The 27,525-nt window shown below is 45.3% G+C and overlaps 1 protein-coding gene across 1 annotated transcript in view; it reads left to right on the top strand.

Moving 5' to 3' along the window:
• Window positions 1-27,224, top strand: part of rtn4rl1b (reticulon 4 receptor-like 1b) — a 158,032-nt gene extending 130,808 nt beyond the window's left edge. The window contains exons 2-3 of the mRNA XM_035433757.1: window positions 22,910-23,361; window positions 24,535-27,224. Coding sequence (XP_035289648.1) covers window positions 22,910-23,361; window positions 24,535-25,491 — 1,409 coding nt within the window. The 3' untranslated portion in view covers window positions 25,492-27,224. The remainder of the gene's footprint in view (window positions 1-22,909; window positions 23,362-24,534) is intronic.
• Window positions 27,225-27,525: the final 301 nt, after the last annotated feature.

Below are 27,525 nucleotides of genomic sequence, written 5' to 3'. Positions count from 1 at the left end.
AATTCATAACAAGAGAAACCAGACCAGAAATGTATGTCTGTGTGTGTGTGTGTGTGTGTGTGTGTGCTGCTTCTCTCTTTTCCCCAAACTGGAGGAATTCCATATCAAAGAACAGCAGGTTGAAATCTTGTTAAATGTCCCAAGCACAGTTAAACACCATAGTACAGCACACACAAAACATAAACCTATCCACTAATGGACTATCCACAAAAAGTGTGCATTTGTCTCTCTGTTTCTCTTCTCTTTACTGTGAGTATTACATTGTGTGAATTTAGATTAATCCAACAAGACTGCATTTACAAAAGAAATGAATGGAATACATATGCTGTTAAGACGCATTTACAGCATCAGAATTTTCTCAGTGCAGTCATTTTAAGTCTACTTTATGACTTCGTTATGCATCGCAATCAGGCTTATGGCCTGTCTAATAATCCGATACGGATCAGACAGGAGCCGCGTTACGCTAACTCCGCCCTCCGCGGGGACTTCAGCTAGCTTTCTTTTCCTTTCTTTTTTTTCTTTGTGTGAAGGATGCTCTCCCCGATTTTGTTGTGCCATTTTTAACCTGCACAATCTAGCGTGCGAATTCCCATCAGGCTATAGAAATGTTCCTGTCAGAAGAGGGAGCAGAAACACTCAGCCGACGCGCTTAATGGGAGCTTCTTCAATCCCCGCCGAGGGACGTCGGGCGCTCGCTCCCGTGCCACATCTCCATCTTCTCGCACGCTCGCGGTTTCATTAAATTTCCGGAGGAATTCATTTTCCGTCCTTCCTCTTTCGCCCTGAGCTGCGGGGGGCCCCGCTGGGGACCGTGCCCCTTCGAACGCGTTTGCGGTCACTGTCGGGGAACGGCGGAGCTGCGGGGCGCCTGCGGCGTCTCGGTCACGTGACCAGTAAAACCCCCCCCAGCCTCTGTGCCGGGACACGGGGGTCCCTGACGGACAGCAAGGCGGGGCCATTGTGAAGATACAGGCTTTACATTCGACTACATTACAGGCATTTAGCAGATGCTCTTATCCAGAGCGACTTACACAACGTTTTAGCATTTTTTTTACATAGCATCCATTTATACAGCTGGATATATACTGAAGCAATTCAGGTTAAGTACCTTGCTCAAGGGTACAACGGCAGTGCCCTACCTGGGAATCGAACCTGCAACCTCTCCCACACCTCTGACCAGCAGACATTGCATCCCAGAACTCCCACAGAGAACACTCTCAGCCCTCTGAAAATGTTATACATGCTAATATATGTTACAATACGATTGTATACAGTTATAAGGGGATATCTACACCATGTTAACACTATTTTTGAATATATTGTAGATAAGTAAAATATATGTATTCTATATGTTCTGAATTTTATGCAACACTATAATCATGAAGTTGTGAGCACCTATATCTTATCTATGCTACCATATTTAGCATAGTTTGACATATAACTAGTCTTTAAATAATTTAACATATACAGTGCCATGAAAAAGTATTTGCCCCCTTCCTGATTTCCTCTATAATTGCATATTTTTTCAGATCTTCAGACAACATGCAATCTTAGGCAAATGAAAACAGAATAAACACAAAAACATTTTTTTTATTATTATTATTTTATTTACTTAATGAAAAAAGTTATCAAACACCTATATCACCCACATTAAAAAGTAATTACTCAACCAATTAACCAAATTTAATTGATAATTAGATTCAGCTGATTGAACACTGCCAGGCTTGGTTGCAGCCAGTCCTGTTGAATTTAAACCTCACTCATATTGAACCTCACCATCAGAGAGAATGTTATAGAATGAGAAATATATCAGTATTGAAAGGGTTACAAAGCCATTTCAAAGGCTGTGGGACTCCACCGTACCACAGTGAGACCCATTATCTCCAAGTGGAGAACACTTGGAACAGTGATGAATCTTCCCAGGAGTGGCAGGCCTGGATGAGTGGTCGCTGTCATCCAGGAAGTCATAAAAGATCCCATAAGAACATCCAAATAACTTCAGTCCACTCTACCCTCTCCTGAGGTCAGTGTTCATGACTCCACCATAAGAAAGAGACGGGGCAAAAATGTGATTCGTTGGAGAGTGGCTAGGCGGGAAAGTGGTGGTAGTGTGATGGTATGGGGATGCTTTGCTGCCTTGGGACTTTAACCACTTGCCATTTTTGAAGAAACCATAAATTGTACGCTGTACTAGAAAATTCTTAAGGAGAATGTCCCGTTAACTGTTTGTGAGCTGAAGCTGAAGCATAATTTGGTTATGCAGACAATGACGATGATCCAAAACACAAAAGCAAGTCCACATCTGAGTGGCTGAAAAGAAACCAGATAAAAGTTTTGGAGTGGCGTGACTTCAGTTCCTCCTGAAATACTGATATGAAATTATTGAAGAAGCATTTGGTTTGGTGGTGCAACCAGTTATTAAGTTTAAGCAGGCAATTGCTTTTTCACATGGGTGATATGTGTGTTTGATTACTTCTTTCATTAAATAAATGAAATAATAATTTACAAAAATGCATTTTCTGTTTACTCAGGTTCAATTTGTTGAATATTACATTTTGTCTAAAGTTCTGAAACCATTCAGTGTGACAAATATGCAATAACAGAGGAAGGGGGCTAATATGTTTTCACGGCACTATTACTTTGACAAAGGGATATTCAATCAGTGGTCAAAAGTCATGGTTCAACTGAACGGGATGCAAAGAAGTATTTGGTGTAAAATAAATTGCATGCGTACGTGTAGGTGTGTATGACTGCGTGTTAGTGTGTGTGTCTGTGCGCGTGTGTGTGTGTCAGTGTGTGTGTGCTTGCATCTGCGTATATCTGTGTGTGCGTGGGTGAATGCGTGTGTGTGTGTGTATGTGTGTGTGTGTGTGTGCTCACTGTAAGTCTCTCAGGCCAGACAGCTGTCCACCCATTCCCACTCCCACCACCCATTTCCCTCTTCGCCCATCTGTGCTCTTCCATCTCCAATAATATCATGTATTTTAGCAAGTATCTCCATGCAATCTGTAGTCTATCACCTCACCTTGTACTGCACCGGCAGTGCCGAGGAATCACATGACAAGGACCACCCCCCCCCCGCCCCCGCCCACCACTCACAAAAACACACACCATTCTCTTATTGTCTCTCTGGTGAAGAATTTGCACTTTATGCACACCCAGCCTGCTCTGACAGGAGGCTTACTGTACAGCTGTGTGTCCCCACGTGCGAACGGAGACGAGGGGATACCCTGATCAGCCATCCGAGCATGCTCAGAAATGCCCGCGGGAGGTAGCGCTTTCTACAGAAGCCTGCAATCTTCAAATACAGTGTGTCTCTCGCCCCGCCAGGCTCGCTCGCGAGCTGGGCCCTCGCCCAGCGAGAGTCTCGGCGAGAGGGACAGATCGGGAGAGAGGGGGCGGGCGGTGGGAGGGGCAGGGGGGCAGCGGGCGGTCGTGAGGGGGAGGGGGCAGAGGGAAGCGGGGTGGCAGGGCAGCGCTCTGTGACCATAACAGGTTTACATGGCGGTAAAGCAGTCCCATGTGAGGGAGCATCTTTATCTCTCTCTCTCTATCGCTCTCTCTCTCTGTCTCTCTCTGGCACCCCAACCCCCCTGTTCAATTTCTGTCTCCTCGGTAACATGCACAGGATCAAAGGCACCAACAGATGGTGATGAAGACACGGTTGCCCTCATCCTCATCCATGCTTCTCTAAATCTTTCTCTATCTCTCTCTCTCTCTCTCTCTCTCTCTCAACACAGAGATTGAAGATTGAAAGATGTGTTCAATTTTTTGATGCCTTTGCTTTTTTCCGGCACCATTTCAATATTTGCACAACAATTCCTGTTGTTTTTGGTTGCGAGATGGAGAGCGGGAGCTAAAGAAAGGGGAGGTGAAGGCATGTCTGGACACATCGGGAATTGATTGGTTCTGCCTGCAGCTTCTCTCCTCCTAGCCGCCTGCGTTCAGTTCAAGGACCAGCCAGTGTAAATTATGCAGAGTTTGTCCGTTCAGACACACCACAGAGAACATGAAACACCACAGCCAATCCCACACACTCGTTTCTTGTGCCTGAGACAGTCGCAGGCTCAGTGTGAGAGGAGGACACATCTGCGCATTCAGTGCCCTACGGACATCATTCAAACCCGACACACAAGCTCAAACAAACAAGGAAGCAAATGGGCCATCGCAGCAAACAGTTTACAATAAACTGCACTGCAGGTAGAGACTAACAAACCACTAAACTCCAGAAACTGACTTCTGGCACTGCAGTTCCCCCCGCCATCAACCCCCACCATGCCTGGAGACGCACACATTTTTTTAGGGGGGAATTGCTTCTGCCTAAAATCTGTATCAGGATCCTTACGTACTCAATTTTGGAGTAAAGACACGGGTAAGATGATAGAAAGAATATATCTGGCAAAAAAAAAATGTATGCAGGCTTGGTGTTGGACATTTTGAAATTTGTATCACTGTAGTTCATCCCAGTGGCTCACAGAATCCCATAAGGCAGTGAGCTATCTCAAAGGCCCAGCCTGCCTGGCTTTCAATGCTACCAGGCCCTGGCTTTATGCATTTTTGAAAAGCAAACACGCGGAGGCATGTTCTCTCGGTGGTGAGGAAAGGAGGGAGGAAAAGAAAAAAGGAAAGAACAAAGGTAGGGGAGGGGGAGTGATGGATTCCAATGAACTGGAAGAAAACATTGTAGCTTTACACCATGGTCTGCGTGCCAGTGTTTTTCTCTTACGCCCATCACACACAAGACTAACGCATGTAAAAATGCAAGTCAAATTCACAAATAAGGAAAATCAGTTATTAGATATAGCACATTTAAACACAAATGCCACGTTTTAAAAAATTGGTATCGATTATTATTATTTTCATATTACATAAATCTAAACATATTAAATAAACTATTTTGAAATATATTATAAAGTATAAATCTAAATAGACACATAACAGCAGCAATAATTAATACATAACACATTTTTTACTTAAAATATATGCCCTTATTGTTCCAGTATGGATACTGTAATTGGGTCTTCTTTCTTGTGTAGCAAGCTTCTCTTACTTAACTCACCGTGTGCGTGCTTATGAGATTAGCATTAAGCGCAGGAAGGGTTGTGGACTCCTGCCTACATGTAAACTATGTAAGTAGAAACCAGGTGGCATCGCAGAGATTGAGTGGGCGAAACAGCTGCTGCTTCCGATTGGCCAATCTTATTTTAGGTCATGGGTGTCATCAGATGTGTTGTCAGGCTTCATACCCAGCTAGCAAGAATGACTAGAGGTACCTCAGAATCCAAATAGACTGGGGATCCACATCTCCTACTACAGTTGTCTGGAAACCTGGTCCTGGAGAGTCACAGGGTCTGATAGTTTTTCCTGTGCTCACCATTCGATCGATCAAGCAGTTGATTCCACGGTTAACTTACCTCAGCTGGTTTCCTGCGTCTGGATTGCTCGCTGGTTCCAAGCTGAAAAGAAAAAAAAAAAAAAAACCTGCACACCCATGGCTCTGCTGCTTTGCATGTAATGACACATTTGAGAAGAGCTAGCGAGGAACCAGAAATTAGCATAGAGACAAACTATCGCAAATGAACGAAATGGGAAAACAGCAAATGGCTCAGAATGACCAGAGAGAGAGCGAGAGAGAGAGGCAGGAAAAAGAGAGGGAGGGAAAACAGGAGTGGCCAGGTGGATGGAAAACACGGGCGCAACGGACCGTGACCCTGACGTGACTGAAGGACGGGGCCTGGGGCTGTGTTTACCGGAGCGGGCGGTGTGTGCTGGGCCTTCGCCCTGATTTGCAGTGCTCAGGCACAGAATGGCTAATGAATTGACATTACAACAAGATCAATGGCGAGGCTCTGAGTGTCTGGAGGAGCAGACTTAATGAAAAGGGATTACTCTCCTAAGATCAAGGTCTCTCCCTCATTCTCTCTCTCTCTCTCTCTCTCTCTCTCTCTCTCTCTCTCTCACTCTCTCTCTCTTTCTCTGTCTCTTTCTCTCCTCTCTCCCAAATTCTCTTTCCTCTCACTCCCTTATCATCTCTCCCTCTATCTCAATTCAAATTCAAGTTGCTTCATTGGCAAGAAATGCATATTTAGATCTTGCCAAGGCCTACAGAAATCAATTTAAATCTAAACAGAGTTGAATTATTACGGGTGTATAATAACAAAAACAATCAGTAAACACATAATGAAATAAAAGGAAATAATGTTAATGAGCATATCTTTGTCGCTCTTGCTCTCTTTCTCTCATTCACTATTTTCACCTCCTTTCTCCGTGTCTCTATCTATCTTTTCTTTTTATACCTCTATTTCTCTTTTCCGTCTCTCACACTCTATCTCCTTTGATCTCTCAGCTTTCCTGGCACAATGTAAACACAGGCACATGCACAGGCAAACTCAGGAGCCATAACCTGGTTTTCTTTCCTTTGAATTAGTGTCTTTTTGCGAGCGGGAAAGGTCATGCGGATTCTGCACGTATGCGTATGCGCGTGCATTTGCAAGTGAATATGCATGTTCTGTGTAAGAGCGTGCTTTGTGAGGCTCCCGCACTTAGCACTACACACAAATGGATTCGCCTGCCACCTCGCATGAAAAGGTCTGCCTTCAATGTCAATCCTAGTGAGTGGTTTCATGCTGCAGCCACAAATGGTACAGACCATTGGTGACAGGAACCTGCGAGTTAAGACGGTTCATTTAATGCTGTAGTTTTGAATTGTGGATTTCCTCATTATAGCTCCGCTCTCTGAGTTTCTTAAACACGCCCAGAGAACACAAATTCCCACAAGGTGGTCACATGACCAGGGGAGGTCAGTGGTCCCAAATTCTAACAAGCTATCCTCAGAGCTCTTCTAGGTAGCACATTCCACTTATATATAACATTTATTTAACAGATTCTCTCATCCAGACCAACGGAGCCAGCCGCAACCATCCCTGGGTCACACAATTCAAGTTTTCCATGCAATTCTTGTTTAGGGCGAGCAAAACCTCAGGACCTGTTCTGCATACCCACTTAGAAGAAAGGGAACATTAGTGCACCCACCACTTATGTTCATCGTGAGTTAAATGAAAAAAGACCTGGTTTACAACATTCCCAGACAGTGAGGGTACATGCAGCATGAAGCACACAATGAAAGTTGACTATGGCGGCCATTTTAAGGCACTTCAGTCCCAGCCTGAGATGCTTGCGTTATGCTATTCTGATTCAATGCAGCCACCAATCATCATTTAGATCAAAGTCACAGGACGCTGTTCTTGAGACAAAGGCTTCAAAAATGGATGTCATGCCAGGCTGTAAAAAGCATTTTGAGCTATTTAATTGACAAAATAAACAGTTTAGCTGCTGTGCAAAATGTCACTCTCTGTTTGTCTGGAACGGAACTTTATGCGCAGGGGTTGAACACATTGAACAGCTTTATTATTTAGCAAATGGAAGGGGGATCAGGCAAACAATCATTATTTTGTCAGACAGGCTGGAATGAAAAGCGTGTATCAGTTGTCCTTGTTTATGAATGTTATTGGGCTTGAATTTACTCCTCTCTACTCTCATTGAAAGAAAATTGCAATATGCAACAGGGCAAATTGAATATGATGACGCATCACACGGTATCAGCGTGTGTGGGTTTTTATGGTTTTGAAATTGCTCGGTCTGAGAAGTGCATTAACCGTGAGTGCTGCTTCGGCAAGTCTGAGGTCAGGCAGAGATCCGCAGAGCTACCTTCCCCAGGTTCAGTCTGTCCTGATTGCTTCTGTTTCACAGTCTGTGCGTGTGTGTGTGTGTGTGTGCCTGTATGTGTGTGCGTGTGTCCGTGCATGTGTGTGTGCCTGCGTGTGTGTGTGTGTCTGTGCTTGTGTGTGTGCCTGCGTGCGCATGTGTGTGCGTGTGTGTGTGCCTGCGTGCATGTGTGTTTGTGCATGCCTGCATATGTGTGTGTATGCATTTGTGTGTGTGTGTGTCTCCTTTTTTGTAAATTTGCGACACAATGCATTAATTATTCATTTTTAAATTACTTAAAATCTGAGGCTTCTGTCATTCTTTTGTGCTGTAAGCTGAGTTTTTGGTTAAAAAAAGAATTAAACATTAGCCAATGAGTGACATGGGTGGAGCTTACATTGGCCATGCATGTCCCCACCCATGAAGAGAGAAAACTAGGGGGCATCATTCATTTATTAGCCCTCATGCTATTCTTATGAAACAAAAACCAAACAAAATATGACAACTCTATTTTATAGTTCATACTAAATGGATCATTTATTTAAAATATGTCTCAAAATCTGAGACTGTTCTTGCAACTGTTATGTGCTGTCAGCCAAATAAGAAATTGGTACAGGGTACCATATAAAACTGCTAGTATTTGCTAGGTGTTCACCTTCGTTCACATCACAAGTGATAAATTGGTGGGGAAAGACTGCAAATTTACTGGAATTTGGTGTACATTGAATGGAATTGTTTTTATTACTTATATTTATGTGTTTTTCTCAAAGATTGTTCCTCGTTTTAAAGATTGTTTGTACGGGTTGCTACATTAAGCACGGACTACATGGTCTACAGACTCATTGATTGCATTGACTGATAGTTGCAAAGGCTAACATGTGCTCAGGGAAAAGGGTTATTGGTTTGTGAGGCTAGGTCATACATCAGACAAGACAGAGGCTCTCTGGGACCTGGAGCTGGAAAGGCCAATAATAAACCGTTATGGCTCTGATACCCACCTTTCCTTTATATTTCTCTAATACCCTCATTTAATGTTGTTAGAAGCAATGTACGCATCTAACGGCTCGCCCACCACAGTCTACTTCAGGAAACGGGTACTGTGCTCAATAGCAGTCATTATACTTTACGGTTTAGTATTTGGATGAGAGACCACTGAGGGGACACTGAGCTGCTGCTGGAATATGTGTTGGTGGGCCAGCAGGGGGCGCTCTTCCCTCCGGAGCCCCACCACAGTGATGGGGTCACTCTGCCGTAGAAGGTGCCGTCTTTCAAATGAGATGTTAAGCCGAGGTCCCGGCTCTCCGCGGTCATTAGAAGTCCTGTGACACTTTTCAGGGGAGGATGGGTGTTAACCTCGGTCGCCTGGTGAGACTTCCCACCAATCTGGCTCTGCCTAATCATCCCACCTACATCCTCTACATCCCCCAGCGGCTTCACATTCCCTTGCATTCTGCGCCCACGTTGATTCCCCGGGTCACGACTTAGGAAAGACACACTGAAATTCAGCACTGCGGTTTTGAAATACGGTGCATTACAATTGTCCTGTCACTTTCTTTGGCAGTCTCGGCTGTTGTTAAGCAGGATTCTGATGGATTTTCCCGACCTCCTGCAGGCCCACAGCACTGTCTGCGCGGCTGAGAGTTATGTGCGATTTACGCACGAGCCGCTCGCGAGCTGCAGAACTAAAGCTAGGAACGCCGCAGATTTGTCAAATCCGTACGACCTTTTAATTGATACCGAGCAGGAAACATCTGCCGTCTCTCCGTGTGGCGCTCCCCCTCTCTTTCTGCATCCTTCCTTCAAATCCTGACTGAACAATAACAGAAGCGCCTCTGCTCCTATCCGCACACACGCACGCACACGCACACACACACACTGTCTACGCAAATCCTGCTCTTTATTCCTGACAGACCCCGCGCGTCGCCGCCCGCGTACAGGAGCTATATTTGGCGCCTCGCGTCGCTCGTCTGGAAGACGTCGCCGCGCGCCCCGCCCGTCTGCGTCTGTCTGCGCGCTCTGGGCCTGCTCGCGCGCGCGCACGCGTCTGTCTGTCTGCGGAGAGGAGCCGATTTTTCACCGTCTGTCAGCGGAGTCTTCGTCAGGCTTCAGCCGCAGGTGTCACCGCTCGTGCTGCTCATTTCTCTGCCCGCGGCCCATCTGTGTGTCAGTTCGGCACAGTGTCCTGTCACTGCTCATCTTTCACTACCCCGCCCCTCCCTCCCTCCCCAGTCACCTAATTCCGGTAGGCAGCGTCGCCAGGTCTGCAGTTTTCGCACCGAAATTGAAATCGCAAGTGAAGAAGAAAAAAAAAAACAAAGCCGTGGGCTGCTAGTTTTAAAACGAACCCCTGCCGTGGGCAGACACTGTAAACGGCGAAAGAAATGATGAGTCTGAAGTCCATTCACTCCACATCCCCCCACCCCACCCTCCACACCCTCGACGAGTCCGTCCCCCTCCGGGTCCATAATAACTCTGTAGAGAAGTGACTGGGACGGAAACTTGGTGATACCTGTGGAGCCAATGTTCGGACAAACGGCCCCACCCGCTAGGATGGCCTGCTTACTGAAGCTACGCGTACACTTTAAGGTTTTTTATTTACCTAGCTGTCAGTTATGCTAAGTGGGCTACTTTGCTATGAAACAGAAAATATGCTGTGCTAGCTAGCTATCGGTTTCCATTAGTCACAGGGCAGTGTTTTTTTTATTTGTCGATAGTCTGGAAAACAGACAAAAACAAACTGAATCAGTGCTAGATTTCAGCTTAACATGAAACCAGTTTTTCTGTCTATGGCTATACGAATCATAAGGGACATTTACTTTATCTTGCCGTGTAGGTATCTGCACACTTCTGGGGCAGATCATAACGTGCGGGTAGGTCAGTCGTGTCCGAACAGCAGAACGCGTGGAAGCGCGCTTTGAAGCAGTTCGACCGGGACTGTGTGAAGGCGGGGGGCTCCGCCTGCGGGCGCTGGGCTGAGAGACATCATCGCTGCTGCGCACCGTGCCGCGCCACACAGCACCCCCCAGCGCCCCCCCAGCTGGGCAGATGCTCCCAGCGCACACGCTTCGGCTGAGCGAGTCACAACCACAGCCCCTCAAGGTCCCCCCCACTGCACCCCTCCACCCAGCTTATTCCACTGCTCGGCTTTTTATTAATCACATACGGTAGCGCTGTGTTTTTATCTACGCATTAATAGCCTATTGCAAGATGTATCACAAACTTTTACACGGAACTGGCAAAAAATGGAGCATTTGCACCTTAAGATACTTCGGCAGATCAAAAAAAAAAGTTTTTTTTTTTTTAATTGAGCACATAAATAATCTCGGACACTGAGGTTGCTTCGAAAGCACTCAAATCATAAATCATAAAAGTAGCACAGGCCAAGCCTTATGAAGCACCCTTAAATTACATGGTAAAAGTATTGATTAGGACACCTTGTGGTGGTAACTACAGTACATATCGCACAAAATTTCCCAGAATCCGCTGGGAAATAATAGGGTACAGTGTTTTCAATACTGCACCTGTCTTATGGAAAATGATATGCATTTCACCAATGCTGGCTGAAGGATATACTGGTCAAAATGCTTAGCTTGCACTCTGATGGCCATTTTGAAGAATCAACCTTTTTTTTTTTTTGCCAGCCTACAAAGTAAGTCTCATGAAAAAGTCTACTGAATAATTTCACTCAATCTCCACTTCTCCATTTCTGTTTTATTCACTGCATTGTCTTATATCATATTGCATGAGGGAATGGCTTTCTCATTGAATATGGACTCTAATCGAGTTTGATTGGAATCAGTGCGTTCGGTTAAAGCATTCTATCTGTTGCGTTTCCAGGCCAAGCAGTCTCATCTGCTTAAACCCTGCGTGCTGACCGTGCTACAATAGCGTTTCCTTTGTTCTCCACCGGCTTCGTCTTCCTTGTCTGCCGGCTAAGTCAGCTTAAACCTCTCACCACAGCGGGCTGTCACAAATAAGCTGAACTACATCCATTCCCAAGATCAAACGCTTGACACCAGACAGTGGGCTGTGCGTAGATTCTTAAGCTCGCTCGGTTAGAGGTCCCTAAATTGGTGTTGTGTTAGGATTTTGAACAAGTCTGAACTCTCCTAGCCTGCCATCCAGTATCATAGCGGTTTACGTTTTCATGATCAATTTTGAGATTTATGATTATTTTCTTTTTGCATAGATTATTAAAAAAGGGCATCAATAAAGCTATGTTACATTGCACTGTTACTCCAACATCAGCATCTAATAAAAACACTTTGTGCTTTCTCTTTATATCACAAAGTTCTGAAAGACCAGGAATTATCTTTTAAACCAGAGAGAATAATTGAATTGTTGGGAAACATATCAATGGCATTGAAATCTAGTTTTTTAAACTAAGTACATGAAGTGTCACTCACTGTCTCAATGGCTTTTTGAGCAGGTATCTCCTCCAAGGTAATGGCAGTATCTTTCTTTTACCATTAGATGGCAGTTAACATTGAAAAGGACCCCGAGAAAGTAGTCTCAGTTCCTTAACAGTTCTTGCTCGTGCCTTGATTTTACATGATGTGAATATAGTAAAGGAAAAGTATTCTTACATAAAATTACACCTTCCAATGAGATCTCATGGCACTTATAAAAAGAGTCTTGTTAACCCCAGGTGCCCTGATCAATTTCCGAAATGGAAAGAAAATAATGTTTTCAGTTGACCTTGTTGGTTTAGTAAATGCTGAATGATTTTTAAAAATAATCACATTAGAGAAACTGGACAGAATCCATGTAAAATACCATTTCTGCAATTTTCTTCAATGGAAAGACAAGAAAGGTGCTCAAATAGTAATAAAAGTAACAATTACTGCGATAATAACATTGAAAAATTACATCATTCCTCAAAATGTGTCACACCTACCACAGCACTGTGTCAAGCAATTAATTCATAAATGATCATGCAATGTTGGCATAAATAGTTCTATAACGGAGCATTTGTGAAGTTAAACTCCCAACTATTTTCTGTTCAGGGATTGTGGGATTTCATCAGAGACGCAGTATGTGACATGAGGGATTCTTTCTCCGACTAATAATTCTGGCGCAATGTTAACCGTCTAAGTGTGCCTCCCATTGTTTTCAGGCTAAAAAAGCCATTGTGCGCTGGATAAAGACGGCAGCGCAGCGTAGAGAGGAGACCTTTCAAGAGCCGTATTATTTTTCAGAGACTGGCTAATTTCATGAAACTAGGATCTGTTTCACGATGATATGAAACGCCAGCCGTATTGATCAAGTTGTATCGAGGGCCGGTAATACATCCAGAAGTCAGCACTGGTGCTTTGCGAGAGGTGAATCATCATAGCGGTAAAAACCTCCAGGCTAAAGGGCAGTGACTGTACAGTAAACCAGCATTCTGGAATGACTAGGTCTCTGTCAGGTCCAACTGCCGCAAGTGTTCTCCTGCAACCATAATCATGTTTGGGAACCAAACAAACATATGAAATTACAGGGGAATAAGCTAAACACTTTGAATTATGTAAAGCGAAAAATATTGTAATTCCACAAATTGTGTAAAGCGCTTAAAGTCTGATGACATAAACATAGTTTCCTTACTTTGAGGCACTAGACTGTAGTGTGCAGTATACACCCTTTCAAGGGGAGCAGGTGTTAGTGCTACTAAAAATTATTGTTTTCCTTCAGTTGCATAAAAATGCATATGACACATTCCCAATTGCTAACTGGTAAATGAGCTTTTAGTGGCATTGAAGATAATAAGAAATGCCTTTTTTTTTATATTGAGTGCAATATTATGATAGACTGCGATCAGGTGATCACCCCTTCTGGGCAGTCTGTCCCCACTTAACGCTAATGTGATGGCGATGGTGGTGATGATGATGATGATCATTATTATAGTGATCAATTACATTTATATAGCAGTGATGGCCCAAAGCACTTTACAACAAGGAAAGTAACTCATTTCAATGCAGAGGGCATGATGGTTGATGTGCAGCTGCTATTTTTGCATTGGAATGTTAGGCTCTTTTTTTGGGGGGGGAAGGGGGGTATTTAGGTAGTTAAACTGGGGAATGATTAGCTGGCCAGACTGAGACTCCTGCTTCCCCCTGAGAGCTGTCAAATTTAGATTTAGATTAGAAAGAAGCTCACCGACTCACTCATGTTTTTTTATGCTTCTTTTAATCAGGAAGACCTACCAAGATTAAAACTGCTTTTTTTCAGAGGGACACCTGGCCAAGAATGCAGCATTCTTATTTATGTATCAGAACATAAAGGATGCAAATGTGACAAATCACTACAATTATCATGCAGAACCACAGTGAAAACAGCAGGCTTTAAAAAGAGTTTAATGTTTACATCTCGGCTATTGTCATAACTTGCAAGACACTCAGGAATGAGAGATTTTGACTATTTTCAGTGTTTTTCTTGATGATGGAGCTATTTCTGGGAACGAGCAGCTGTTTATTAGTAACAGCCTTCCCAGTCAAGTAATAGAGGAGGAGGTCCTCTGGGAGTTCGAGTCCAGGCTTGACGCAGTGCTGGTACTCTGTGGTCTGTAGCCAAGTGACTAGCCTAGATGGGCTGAATAGCCTGTTCGCATTGTATATTTCTTTCATTCTTGTGTTCTAACAATTAGGAAGGAGAAAGATCATGGTGCAGAGGGAAAACGAGAAACTCAGTCCACGGATGGATAGTCCGGAGCACACTGATGGGAGAGACTCATCGAATTTGTAATAAAACGTAGAGCGCAGTGGTAGGCCAGATCTAACAACCGTGCTGCAGCAGCAGCCGGCCCGGTGGACAGTAAAACCCCTCTGGTAAATCATAGCGAGGAATGTCACTGAAACTGGCTTTCTCCGGGCTTAAAAGGGAAGCAGAATTTATTTCTGATGAAACCCCCCTAGCTTTAATTTCAGCTTTCTAGTAAAGCTGTCAACCTTGGTTTCATGGCAGAGGTTGTACCGGATTGGCTAACTAAGGAGCCTGCTTTGATAAACTGCCAAAAAGACACAGAGTGCTCTTGGTAGTCCTCAAGTTTATTTTCAAAACGACAACAGTGTTATCCAGCGAAGAGGGCAGAAAGGCCAGTGATGGCTCTTCTGTGCCCCCCAAACCACCTTCCTTTCCCCTGCTCTACCCAACAGAATGACTGCTGACATGGAGGGTAATAGGATCTCTCAACATCCTCCACCGTCTCCTGTTTCTAAATTGTACCGCAGTTGCATTTTCCTAAGTAGACGCCACCTGAGTAACGCTGTAAAAGAAAAACACCATAATTACTTTACTGACAGGGCACCAGTTAGCTCTCAGTAATGAGCCTCAGCTTTATACGTTATCAATTCAATGACTCGATACACACAGCCCTGTAATGGCAAGAGTATTAGACAACAACAGTAATCACTGCATGTTTGAGTGTGGGTGTGTGTGCGTGTGTGTGTGTGTGTGTGTGTGTGTGAATGAGATGTGTGTGCGTAACAGTGTGTCGGTTCAATTTATCATCAGATAGGAAGAATCTTCTCCCTCCAGCCCCACTTACCTTAATGACAGCTGAGTTCAGTGTTCGGTGGCTTTGTGGTGCCTGCAGGAAACCATCTGCCCCCAGGAGCCTTCAGAAGCCCCACCAGAGCTCTGAGGCAGGACCAGCTAACCAGCCATGATCTAAATCATATTTTGTTTTAATATGAAAACAGTGTTCTGGAGTTGCCAAGCTCCAGGTTATGATTAAATACTGCCAGTGTGACAAGCAATTGACTGGACCCCGGAAACATTTCAACCCGCCTCCCCACTCCCCCACCCACCCACACAAACACATACTGTACAAACCCACATGCACACACATGCACACACACACACACACACACACACATTTTCCATTTCATTGCAGGAACGACCTAGAATACTGCACAATTAGGAGAAGTAGCTACACTGTAGCATTGCCACAGAGCCCAGTCATTCCCAGTAACATCTCTCAACATGACTCTTAGCTTATTGTCAGAGTCCTGAGAGTGTGAGAATTCATTTAGCATTACAATTTCTATTTACTGTAGGATGTTGCAAGCATAATGCACATAACAATACAACACATTTACATACTGGTAGATCATGCTTTAGTGTGTATGTTACTGTAGTTTTGAAGACTACATCTTTCATTGCATGTGTGTGAACACTGAAAACTAGTCATTTAGTATGCATTACGAGGTGGCTTGATCAATTTTATCAATATTAGTCAGGTTTGTGAAATACTGCTGGTGTTGAATGTAAGATAATAATCATGTTTGAAAATGTAAAATAGTGATGTGTAAGTGATTCTAAACATGTTTTTCTTTCTGTGCTCAATATGTTACTACAAGTCACTAGACTCTTCAGCGTGAAAAGTTTAAAATTAATGAGTGTATGCATATGCATATGTATGCAAATGCACAGTGTAGGTAAATAATGCTATAAAACTAAACTATCGATCTTCAAACCCTACACCCTTGGGCAGATCTCTCCCCTCTGCAAACTCACCCTTCCCTGCACGGTCACTTCTCCCAGTCATGATGCCGCTTTGTACCACCAAACGCACTCCCTACTTTTGTAGCACTCCCTACTTTTGAATTCATTAAGGTTACGGTATTTTTAGGGTTTTGGGTCGTATTTTTTATTGTCTCTATTCTTAGGGCTTGTTATGGATGTCTTCTACTCTGTATGTATTGAGAATGTGTAACCTTGGTTCTTAAGTTAGCATAGGTAACTTGCACTATTGCATGTGATGTGTACTAGCCTGTCTGGGAAAGTTGTTAGCCAGGTCTGGCATGGTCTACTCATATTAATCAGGCGCATGCACGTCTGTTTCACCTACACTGGAAGTTATTCTGGGAATGTGATGTAACAATGTAATCAGTAACATTCTTGACATACATTGCAAAATAATTAGTGTAGAACATGCTGTACAGGGTTCCTTCCCCTCCCTGATGATTTTAAATACTTTTAAAGGGACAGTGTATTCAAAAACATCATTAGCCGCTTGCCAGGTTCTGGCTACAACTAGTTTTGTCAAAATAGATGTCTGAAATGGTTTCTTTCCCAGCTTGATGACACAAACACTGCCTCGGAGAGACAAAGGGCTTTTAGTTAGTCCGGAATAATGCGAGGAAAGGCCTATGAGGGACTGTGTCCTTCCTGTTAGCAGCGATGTGTTATTCATGAGGGCGAGGTTCTGCGAGGAGCGCATTTCATTGATATTCCACAGAACGACTGTCCATCTGGGGACCAAAGCCATTTCATGTTTTTCTTTTTTTTTTGGCTTATTTTTATTTTTATGTATTTTCTTACCAGCACTTAAAGGGAAGCAAAAAGTCATGCTGACCCCAACCAAGGTCAAGGGTTCAGAGGTCAGGCCCAGCAGTAGGCTGTTCAATAATTCTCCCAGTAAGGAGCATTCAATGGTCCGCGCCCTGACACATCAGAGAAAGAGGGAGAGCAGCCGGGAAAGTGAGAGGCAGGGAAGTAAGAATAAGTAAAGGGGGAAAGAGAAATGCAGCTTTGAGATACGAATATCTCAAATGGCAGATTAAAAAAACATGCATTGTGCCTCCCAGAGAATCTCCTCTTTCTCTTAAATTCATAAAGAAATTATTGGCATACAGCTGCCATGTTGTGTACTGAGCCTTTTACATAATGTCATTTACGCAGAATGGATCATTGTGTGTGAGGACAATGGGACAACAAACGCTCCTTTCCTCTCCCTCTCCTGACAGCTCACTCCGTCTCTTTTTAATCTCCTCCTTCCCACTCGGCCTTCCTCTTGTTTGCTCTTTATACCTCTCTCTGTCTCTATCACACTCTCTTCCTGTCCATTTTTCATCCCTCCATATACCCCATTACTCCACTCTGTCCATCTCACCTTTGTCATTTTTTTCATCTTTCCCTCACTCCTTTTATCATTCCCCCTCTCAGTCTTTCTCCCACAGTCATGGGGAGGACGTGGGCCAACTGTCTTGCTAACCCCTCCAATCGTCTCTCTGTCTTTCTCCCTCTGTTCCCCCTCTCTCCACCTATCCCTCACTCTCCACCTCCCCCCAATAAATATGTTCATTCTTCATCTTTCGATTGCCCTCCCCATCCCCTCCTTCCTTTCATTTCATGGAGTTTTAATTTCTGTGCCCCCCTCCCTCATACCGCCCACTCCCCACCTCCCACATTGCCATTATCATTTTCCTTTCACTTTGATCCCATTCTGTTCAAATGGCCTCGCAGGCAGGGTGAATGTACAGCACACACTGCACTTCTACATTTGATCAGTGTTTTGGACAAATAGCATAATGTGCATACAGTATAAGAACAAGAGGAGTCATTTTTCCTGTCTTTTCTTGTAAGTGGTGGCCCCTTTTAATGCATACTGCATTAAAATAACTGCAGCGGCCTCCAAGCAGTCTCTCTCTCTCTCTCTCTCTCACTCTCTCGCGCACACTCACTCTCTCTCCCTCTCATTCTTTCTCTCTCTCTTTCACACTCTCTCTCTCTCGCATGCTCTCCCTCATTCTCTCTCTTCGTTTGTCTGTCTGGCTCTCTCTCTGTCTGTCTCTCTCTCTCACACTCTCTCACTCTTTCTGTTTGTCTGTCTCTCTCTCTGTCTGTCTCTCTCTCTCTCACACTCTCTCTCTGTTTGTCTGTCTCTCTCTCTGTCTGACTGTCTCTCTCTCTTCTTGGCACTGATTGTGAGGGACAGATGTCTGGGAGGGTGAGTGGGGGAGTGTTGAGTAGGCAGGTGTGTGAATTTGATCAGTCACCTGGCCACAGCATAGAGAGGCTGCCGATATTGGGAAACACCAGACACCTGACACAGTAGCATTCAGTCCAGTGCAAATGGCCACAGCCCTTCAGTCTTATCTATAAGCCAGAGGTGGGCAGTTCCATTCCTGGAAGGCTGCTGTGCATGCAGGTTTTTGTTTCTGTGACTACATAACAGTAAACCATTCAGAAGCTTAGTTTTCCGATTCACACAAATGATGGCATTGGTCCATTGCCACTGCTGTGCACTGGTGCTTTGGGACTACCACTAAAAAGTAGCCTTTTGGCTAATTTGGGGATTAATGTATCACATGATTGTTGTGACTGTCTGTACTTGTACATTGCTCCTGGTTAATAAAGAAAATAAACTTAGCTAATTAGCCAGTGTTGCTAACATAATTAGCTAGCTGTTGTGAGTGTCAGAAACAGCCCTCTTCGCCCACCCCTGCACTTATTAAATCCAACTTTCCATTAAACCAATTTCACGCATTTTCACAGTCGAGAGGAACAAAATCAGTTTTGGGGGTGGTTTCGGAATGTTGAGGTTAAGGTTCCGAAAAGTGAGCTCCATGCTAGGCCGAGCAGGACAAACACGGTGCGCCAATGACACCCTCCCACAATCCCTGGGGTATTGCCGACCCCCCCAGAATAAGATAAGGGATAAGCTGAAAAATACACTCTGGAAATGAGGAAGTGATGCTGAAACAAAATGGAGATATGAAGCAGTGAAGGGGGGGGGGTACGCGTCCAAATCGATTAGCGCCCGGACCGCAGACTGAATTAGCCCCTCTATCTCTGCAGAATCACCTCTCCCTCCTTCCCTGCACACTCTAATAGGCAGAGTTTCATACCTAATTAAGTAACAGACACGCACGTGGCGGAAAGGTTGAGATAACAAGGCAAGGCATCTAGAAAATAATTAAAATGGGGGTGTGATGGGGAGTGGTGGCCCTGCTGGAAGAAGGGAAAGGAGAGGTGCAGAGGGGTGGCAGGGGAGGGTGCGGGATGGGGGGAGATATGAGATATGAGATTTGAGTGATGGACAGATAAGGTGGCTGATCTTTTGAGGCTGCAGATAAAGCGGTAGAAGAAAGGCGCGGTCCACTTCCTCCCGCCGTCCTCGCCCCGGCGAAACCCCGGGCGGGGCCACACCAAGCCGAGCCGGAACAGTCACCAATTTTACCTCAAAGAAACGAGAATTATGTGCCACGTTCTATTTTTGCCTCCTTGTTTTTTTTTTTTTTGGATTCTGGCAGTAGCCTCTGAAGTATTCAATCTCAAGGTTGATACTAGGCTGGAGGCTCTAAGAGGTAAACTTGGATTTTGTCATTTTTAGCCCGGGCACGACAAGCTATTATAACGCTACGATTTTTGTAAGGGTGACACAAGCTGCTGAGACATACAATGCCCGTGTTTCCTTAAAATGTCTTTCTGCAAAATTCAATAACTTAATTTACACAGCCCCTTTCATAGTGTGCTCAAAGTGAATTCCAACAAAGAGGACGGAGCAACAGAGACCACTCGGAGTATGAATACAAACCTGATATTACGGTAAAAGTTACAGATGAAGTAGGAGAAAAATGCTGAAAAGAGACAACACAATAAAATAGATTGAAAATAAAATAATCATAAAAAATCATTTTAGAAGATGGACTAGAATAGTGACTTTTAAAGAGATTGTGAGTGCTTGTGTATTTTCGTTGGTTCGTTGGTCATGGCCTTCCACGGGAAGTTGGGGAACACGTACGGTGAAGGCTCGATCTCCTTTTGTTTTGAGCCTTGCAGTGGAAACGTTTTAGACACAGGGGCATAGGTACTCCTCGGTGCAGTTTCCGCTGGTTTCATTTTAAGTGCGCTCCCGCACAGGATAATAGGCAGTCAGTTAGGAAACGATAGTGCTTAAGAGAATGGCAGCGGAGAAGATTTCATTTAAATGAGTCAGTCTGCTGAATGCAGTGCATTCAAGGACTGAAGACGCTATCATCTTAATTGTCTTTCACTTGCTAATTTAAAAACTGGAGACATTGCTTAAAGCGACCAAGTAAGCATTTAAAACAAATGCCCAGATTTATTCAATTTACTTCTTTTAAAGTGAGAATTTGCCAAGATCTCATAGAAATAACTATATTACACTGCCCACAGAAAAACAAGCACCGTTTAACTCTTAGGAAAAGAAGGGGCAGTGTCTTTCATTTCTAACTCAGTTAAGATAGCTTTTTTGTATTTTATTTAATAATAATCCCATTTGTAAGAAGTGTGGCAGATAGAGTGAAAGAAATAGAGAAGACCTTTCCTTGGAGACTGCAGTTCTCCTTTCTGTTTCCTGATATGCATTAAAGACAGATCGGTACTTAAAAGAAAAGACAGAAAAAAGGGCTCAGCATAATAGTGTTAATGTTACTTCAGTTTATAATGTTATTCCATTTAAGTGGCATACATAAGACATTTTTGGCCATGGAAACGTTGTCTCTTGTACAATGTTAAACCGTACACAGACCCCTCATCAAAGGGTTCTGTACGCAGGGGGAGGGTCAGTATTTGACATGCTGTTGTCAACCCCGTTGTCTACTCAGTCTCAATTCAAATTGGATGTTTGGGTCCAATTCCGAAAACCCCATTCAGCCATAGGAATTATTTGGACTATTGGATTTTTTTTCCCTTGGCAGTAGTGTCAATAGTTTTCATTAAGACAGTTAATTACGCAAGTTCACCGAGGTGGATTTTGGTTGCGTGGTATTGCGTGTGTGTGTGTGTGTGTGCGTGTGGGTGTGTGTGTTTTACGCGTGTACTGTGGCGAGCCGCTTATTCAGTCAGGAGATGACGAGTTGCTCAGTGGCACAGCGCTGGGACGTGACAAACAGGATTACACACCAGCGCGCACTGAGACCGCGCTGCCGCTAGCCAGCAATTGTTGTGCCACTGACATCATTAGGCGCCGGGGACAGTTTTCCAAAAGGTCAGTCATGTCATCCCTGGCCTCAGTGTGCCACAGCTTAGCTAGATTTGAAGGGCGGAAAAAAACTGTCATTTAGATAATGCTGTTGTTTCATTTGCTTCAGAAAAAAAGTTTTTTTGTTCAATCGAAAGTAATAAAAGGAAAAACTTGGGATCATTCCAATAGAACTGCACCATTTCTACGCTGAGTCACCATTATGGTGACTCTTTGAATGGTGATGAGAAAAAGAATCATTATGTAAAGAAAGAGAGAGAGAGAGAGAGAGAGAGAGAGATGTAAGAGAAGACAGGAGAAAACAGATATCAGTTTTCTGATGGGATTTTGATGGCAGCGTGAAGTTTCCACTTCTCTCCCTTGTCTCTCCCACCAGATGATGTGACAGGATAGGGTTCTCCTCTCAGGGCTACAGAGAAGTGAGCAGGGTGTATCTCTGGGAAAATCAGGCAGGACTCTCTCTCTCTCTCTCTCTCTCTCTCTCACACACACACACACAGATACTCTCTCTCTATCAATCTCTCTCTCACACACACAGATTCTCTCTCTCTCTGGTTGAGTATTTCACAGGCAAGAATGATATTCGTGTTTTTCGGTGGGGGCCCTGTCGCGCCAGTCAAATCGAACATACAGATTACACAGCAGAGATACGCTCCTCCTGCTGAACACTGGAAAAAAGGACCTCATTCAGATAGCACCTTTCACGGCAGGAATTCAGCGAAGGAGTTGGGGGGCCGAGGGGGCGGAGGGAAGTGTATCACATTTCACCCACCACCGCAGCATGTGTACCACCCATCTGGGAGATGTAGAGCTGCCATTATGTACCAGAGTGCCTATCACGTGGCAGTTACTCATTACACATGGAGAAGGGGAAAAAAAGGTTGAGCTGTTTTTGTGAGAACATCAAAATTCAAACACTGGGGGACTGCAGACCTGAGATATGCGACAAGCACACTCCACGCTGAACTAAACAATGGTTCACGACGAATGTAAAACATTCCTCAAAGATAAAAATCCCCCATAAGAGTAGTGAGAGAATCCATGTCGGGCACAGGGAGCAGGTTGCAGTTTCTGAGTCATTTATCAGCATGCGAAAGCTTCCTGTCTCGCTTGATAAATGCCCTCGCAGTCCCTCCCTCTGTTATCCACACCTCCCTCTCTCCGCTCTGTTTGACTTTTCCACATCTTCACTTTCTCCAACTTTTCATGTGACTCATGCCTTTGCTCACTGCGCCCCCCCCCCCCCCCCCCCCCCCCCCCGGTCTTCCTTCGACTCATCTTCCCTCCTGTTCGTGCCTCTCGAAACGTCCTCCTTCTCTGGCCTCCTAGTTTTCCATTAAAACAACAAAAGCCCAAACTTCCTGAAAAAAGTAAATAAACATTTCTGCCTTTGGTTCTCCCTTCCTGCACATCTCTAACGCTTTTTTGTCTCTCTTGCTTGTCGTTTGCGTTTGCATGTGCGTGTGCGTGTACGTGTGCGTGTGCGCGTGGCAGGCTGTGGGCTGGAGTTCCTGTTGATCCTGTGCGGACTGGAGCTGTCCTGGTCGTGCCCGCGCCACTGCATCTGCTACACCGCGCCCAGCACCGTCAGCTGCCAGGCGCACAACTTCCTGTCGGTGCCGGAGGGCATCCCGGCGCACAGCGAGCGCATCTTCCTGCAGAACAACAAGATCCAGCAGCTCCTGCGCGGCCACTTCAGCCCCACCACCGCCATGCTGTGGCTCTACTCCAACAACATCTCCTACATCCAGCCCTCCACCTTCGCGGGCTTCACCCAGCTGGAGGAGCTGGACCTGGGGGACAACCGGCACCTGCGCTCCCTGGCGCCGGACACCTTCCACGGACTCGCCCGGCTCCACGCCCTGCACCTGTACCACTGCGGCCTGAGCAGCCTGCCCACCGGCATCTTCCAGGGCCTGCACAACCTGCAGTACCTCTACCTGCAGGTGAGGGGCGCCGCGGGGGCCGCCCACAAGCCCTTCGCAACGGTCGATCCAATGAAGCCGGGAATGCGGTTAGCAATTTTCTCGCTCGGAGCAAGGGACATGATTCTTCGACATTTTCTTCACCTGAATAAATTCAGACGCTTCCTTCCTACCCTTGGGCATCTAATATTTGCTTAGCTGAAGCCTTTTTATCAGGCATACATTTTTAGGTGTGTGTGTGTGTGTGTGTGTGTGTGTGTGTGTATACACACACACACACACACACACACAGAGCACATTTACAGAAGCCATTTAGGTAAAATGTCTTTCTCATGGGGGTAACTGCAGTGTCCTATTCAAGGACATGTAACCTCCTGGTCCTGGGAGTAATCTGGCCCTCTGCCTAAGCAAATCAAATAGAGTAGAACAGTATCTGTGTGCATACTTTCACACCTCATGGCCCCCTCTGCTGTTTTTACTATCAGTGTGAGGAGCATGCAAAAGAGGCTGTTCCCCTTTTGTTCGTTTAGAATGGCCATTCATTTTTAGTCACTGCTCATTGTGACAACCCTTGCTCTTGATTTGGGAGAGCACAGACAAGCAAGTGACGGAACCTGCTGTTTCATATCACACCGCGGTTCTCAAGTTGGGTTCACAGAGGCAAAAGTCAGGGGAAGACACTTGTGTGCAGCTTCATAGATGGGTTTGTGGTCACTCAATTAACCAGGGGGGGTGTTGGTGGCGTGTGATGACCAGTCATCCCAGCCAATCGAAACACTCTGATCCCTGGGGCGACGTTAGAGCCAATTATGCGTCGTCCTGCGGGGCTAACAGCTTCAGTCAGCACTCACATGGTCTGGATTCGATACCCAACCATGTGGCCCATTCATGCACTAGAAGAGCACATTGAGACAGACCTGTCTTCTCTTTAGATCAGAGGTGGCACATTGCTGGTCTAGATAGGAGGGCTGGAGGATCACAATGTCTGTTGCTTATCAGTGTGCTTCATCACTTAAGCACTGAGTCCTGCTGAAAGGGAACCACTAAAACCTGTTGTCAGTGCAGCAACTTCAGGACTTGAGTGTGAAAGCTCTGCTCTGGGCTATATGTAAATGATGAACCTAGAGCAGCCAAATGGATGGTTCTCTTCATCATGTGTTCATATGACCTCATATTCTTATGTCCTCATTTCAGGATAACCAGCTGGAGTTCCTGGAGGACGACCTGTTTGTGGATCTGCTGAACCTGAGCCACCTGTTCCTGCACGGGAACCGCCTGTGGAGCCTGCACCAGAACACCTTCCGCGGCCTGGGCGGGCTGGACCGGCTGCTGCTGCACCACAACCGGCTGCAGTGGGTCCACCAGCTGGCCTTCCACGACCTGCGCCGGCTCACCACGCTCTACCTGTTCAACAACTCCCTGACGGAGCTGTCGGGCGACTGCCTGGCCCAGCTGCCCGCCCTGGAGTACCTGCGGCTCAACGACAACCCCTGGGAGTGCGACTGCAAGGCCCTGTCCCTGTGGGACTGGCTCCAGCGCTTCCGGGGCTCCACGTCCTCCCTGGGCTGCCAGGCCCCGCCCGAGCTGGCCGGGAAGGACATGAAGCGCCTCCTGAAGGAGGACTTCCCGAGCTGCGGGGGGTCCGAGTCGCTGCACCAGAGCAAGGGCGGGGCCTGGCCGGGCAGCGACAAGGTGTCGCTGAAGAAGGAGCACCACCCCCGGCCGCACCCGCACCACCCGCACCTGCCCCACCACGACCAGCACCTCCCCTTCTCGCCCTCCCCCCTGCCCCGCCCCCCGCCCGCCTCAGCCGAAGACGGGGCGGTGCCACCCCCCCTGAGGCCCAACCGCCCCCGAAACTGCACCAGGCAACGCGGCCGGGCCGGCAAGGGCAAGGGACCCAACGAGGTACACGGCGACAAGGAGTACTCGCCTCTGGATTTCGGCCCGGATGGCAAGTACGACCCATCCATCCCAGGCTCCTCCCCCCCGCGGAGGAAGCCCAAGTGCGGCCCCCGGTCCTCCGTGCGACCCCCCAGCGGGGTCCAGCAAGCCACCAATGGAGCAACGCTCCCTTCCTTCCTGCTCCACCTCTACACCTGTACCACTTTGCTCTTTCTCGTGCCACTCACCGCCGACATACTCCGCTGACCCTCCAGGGGGCGCCACAGGGATACTACAACAACAATCAGTCCTCAGACAGACTCTATCGCTCCTACACTGCATGTATGAAAGTGCGTCTGTGTGTGACTGTGTGCGTGAAAGTTGCGTGTGAGGAGCTTTTGTCTTTTCAAGAATTTGAGGTGGAGAACTGAATATCGAACTTCAAAGATAAGGGACCCCCGCTTAGAAAGGCAAAGGTGTCATGTTTTCAAAGGTATGATGTTGGGAAGAAGAATCAGATCAAAGCAGAGAGAGTATGGAGCAAGCCTGCACTGCCATAGTTGTTGCTGATTGCTTTATTCCCTGTTGTTCTTCTTCTTGCCTCTCTCTTTGGGTTTTAGTTAATTTTTCCATTACATTTTATATTATTTACACTCAGAGGACCAGACATTCTCAGTTACCAGGGGTATAAGCTAGAGGTAGAGCAAAAATAATAACCTTTATTATTAAATTCCAGGTTCTATTTTTTGTCCTCTGAGCACAAAGGCTGTATAGCTCCCACGATGCCTCTCTCAGTCCCTTTCCTGTTGAGAATAGCTGTCATTCCTTAATTTCTAAGAATCGCACGATTTCCCCGTTATTACCCAGAGAGAGAGACTAAGGTACAACGTACCCGAAGGTGACCATCCATAACTATAATAGCCACCTTATATTGGACCAAGGCACTGCGTTATGGGCAGTAGTGCTCAGTGCACCACAATCAGTGGATGGAAAATGTTGGTATTTTACTCAGAGAACGTGCTCTACGATGCCCCCAATTAGCTGGTATAGTTACCACAGCTTATTTCTACATGGAATTCCCTTACCTCTCCACAACACTGTCGGTGCCATTAAATCCATGATGTATATGGGTTTCTTCACAGTGTGGTTTCTTATTTCTTTTTTTCACTTTTGCTTTTTTTTTTTTACATAAGGATCTTTTTATTATGATTTATGTCTGTGCACAGTAAAAAAAAAAGCCAACTATACACAAGCTGCTATATTCTTTAGTGAAGCAAATGAGATCCTGTTTAAATCTCTGCTGCTTCAAGAATGCTTTTTCCCCCAGGAAAGCAAGCTGTTCTGTAAAGGAATATTTATGTGAGTTTCTTGTCTTATTTGTCTGATTGTTTAGAGAAAGAGACTTAAAAGGCCTTGATGTTGAAAATGGAAGGGAGCTGAAAAGTGGTAAAAACAGCGGGATAAAAGCAGTAGAAAAGGAAAAAGATGGCATTTCCTGTGACGTCTATCCCTTATTGGAACCTACTGTCTCTTGATTTGACCGTTTCAACTTCACACAAGAGAGGAAAAAAACAAAAATAAAAAACTCGACCCTCTCAAAAATAAAATGAGAATTGATAATTGATTAAATAAAAAAAACTGTCTTGTGGGCAAATGTGAGGAAATATCAGAAAACTTATTTATTTATGGAAAAAAATGTATTCTTGTTGCCAATGAAAAACAACATGAAAAAAGAACAGTCTACCCTGGCACGGACAAACATGGAGGATTAAAAAAAAATGTCTTACCTGCAGATGTTGACATGCCGACAGTCAGTCAAGCACAGGACAATTGCTTGTGGAATATTCTCAGCAAATGAGTTTGTGCTCTTGGACAGATGGCATACAACAGCGCCCCCTCTGGACTAGTTGAGTTTTAGTGCCCCAGACTAGATGATCCTAAGACTGTGTTTGTACTAATGTGAACTCTAAATCTAAAGTAATAAAAATAATTACAGTGGTGATTATAACCATTCATTATCATGAAAATAATGTTTATAGCATTAAAAGTGATTACAGGGTTTCTGCTTCCCCTAAAGGGGAAGTGTGTTTTTTTTTCTTTCTTTTTTTTTTCTTTTTGTTTTTTTTTTTTGGTTCATTTTCTTAATTTCAAAGTATGGTCTTCTTTGCACCATTTCAGATAAACAGTGCACAATTCTGTACTCCCTCATCTTCCTCCTCTCCCCTTTGTCATCCATTCCCACCCCCCTCCCCACCAGCCCCAGCTCTCTGCCCCCCAAACCCACCCCCACCCCCCCAAAAA

This window comes from Anguilla anguilla, chromosome 9 (assembly GCF_013347855.1).
Source record: "Anguilla anguilla isolate fAngAng1 chromosome 9, fAngAng1.pri, whole genome shotgun sequence".
Classification (NCBI taxonomy): domain Eukaryota; kingdom Metazoa; phylum Chordata; class Actinopteri; order Anguilliformes; family Anguillidae; genus Anguilla; species Anguilla anguilla.
Note: the sequence above shows the minus strand (reverse complement) of the source record. Positions and strands in the feature narration are given on the sequence as shown.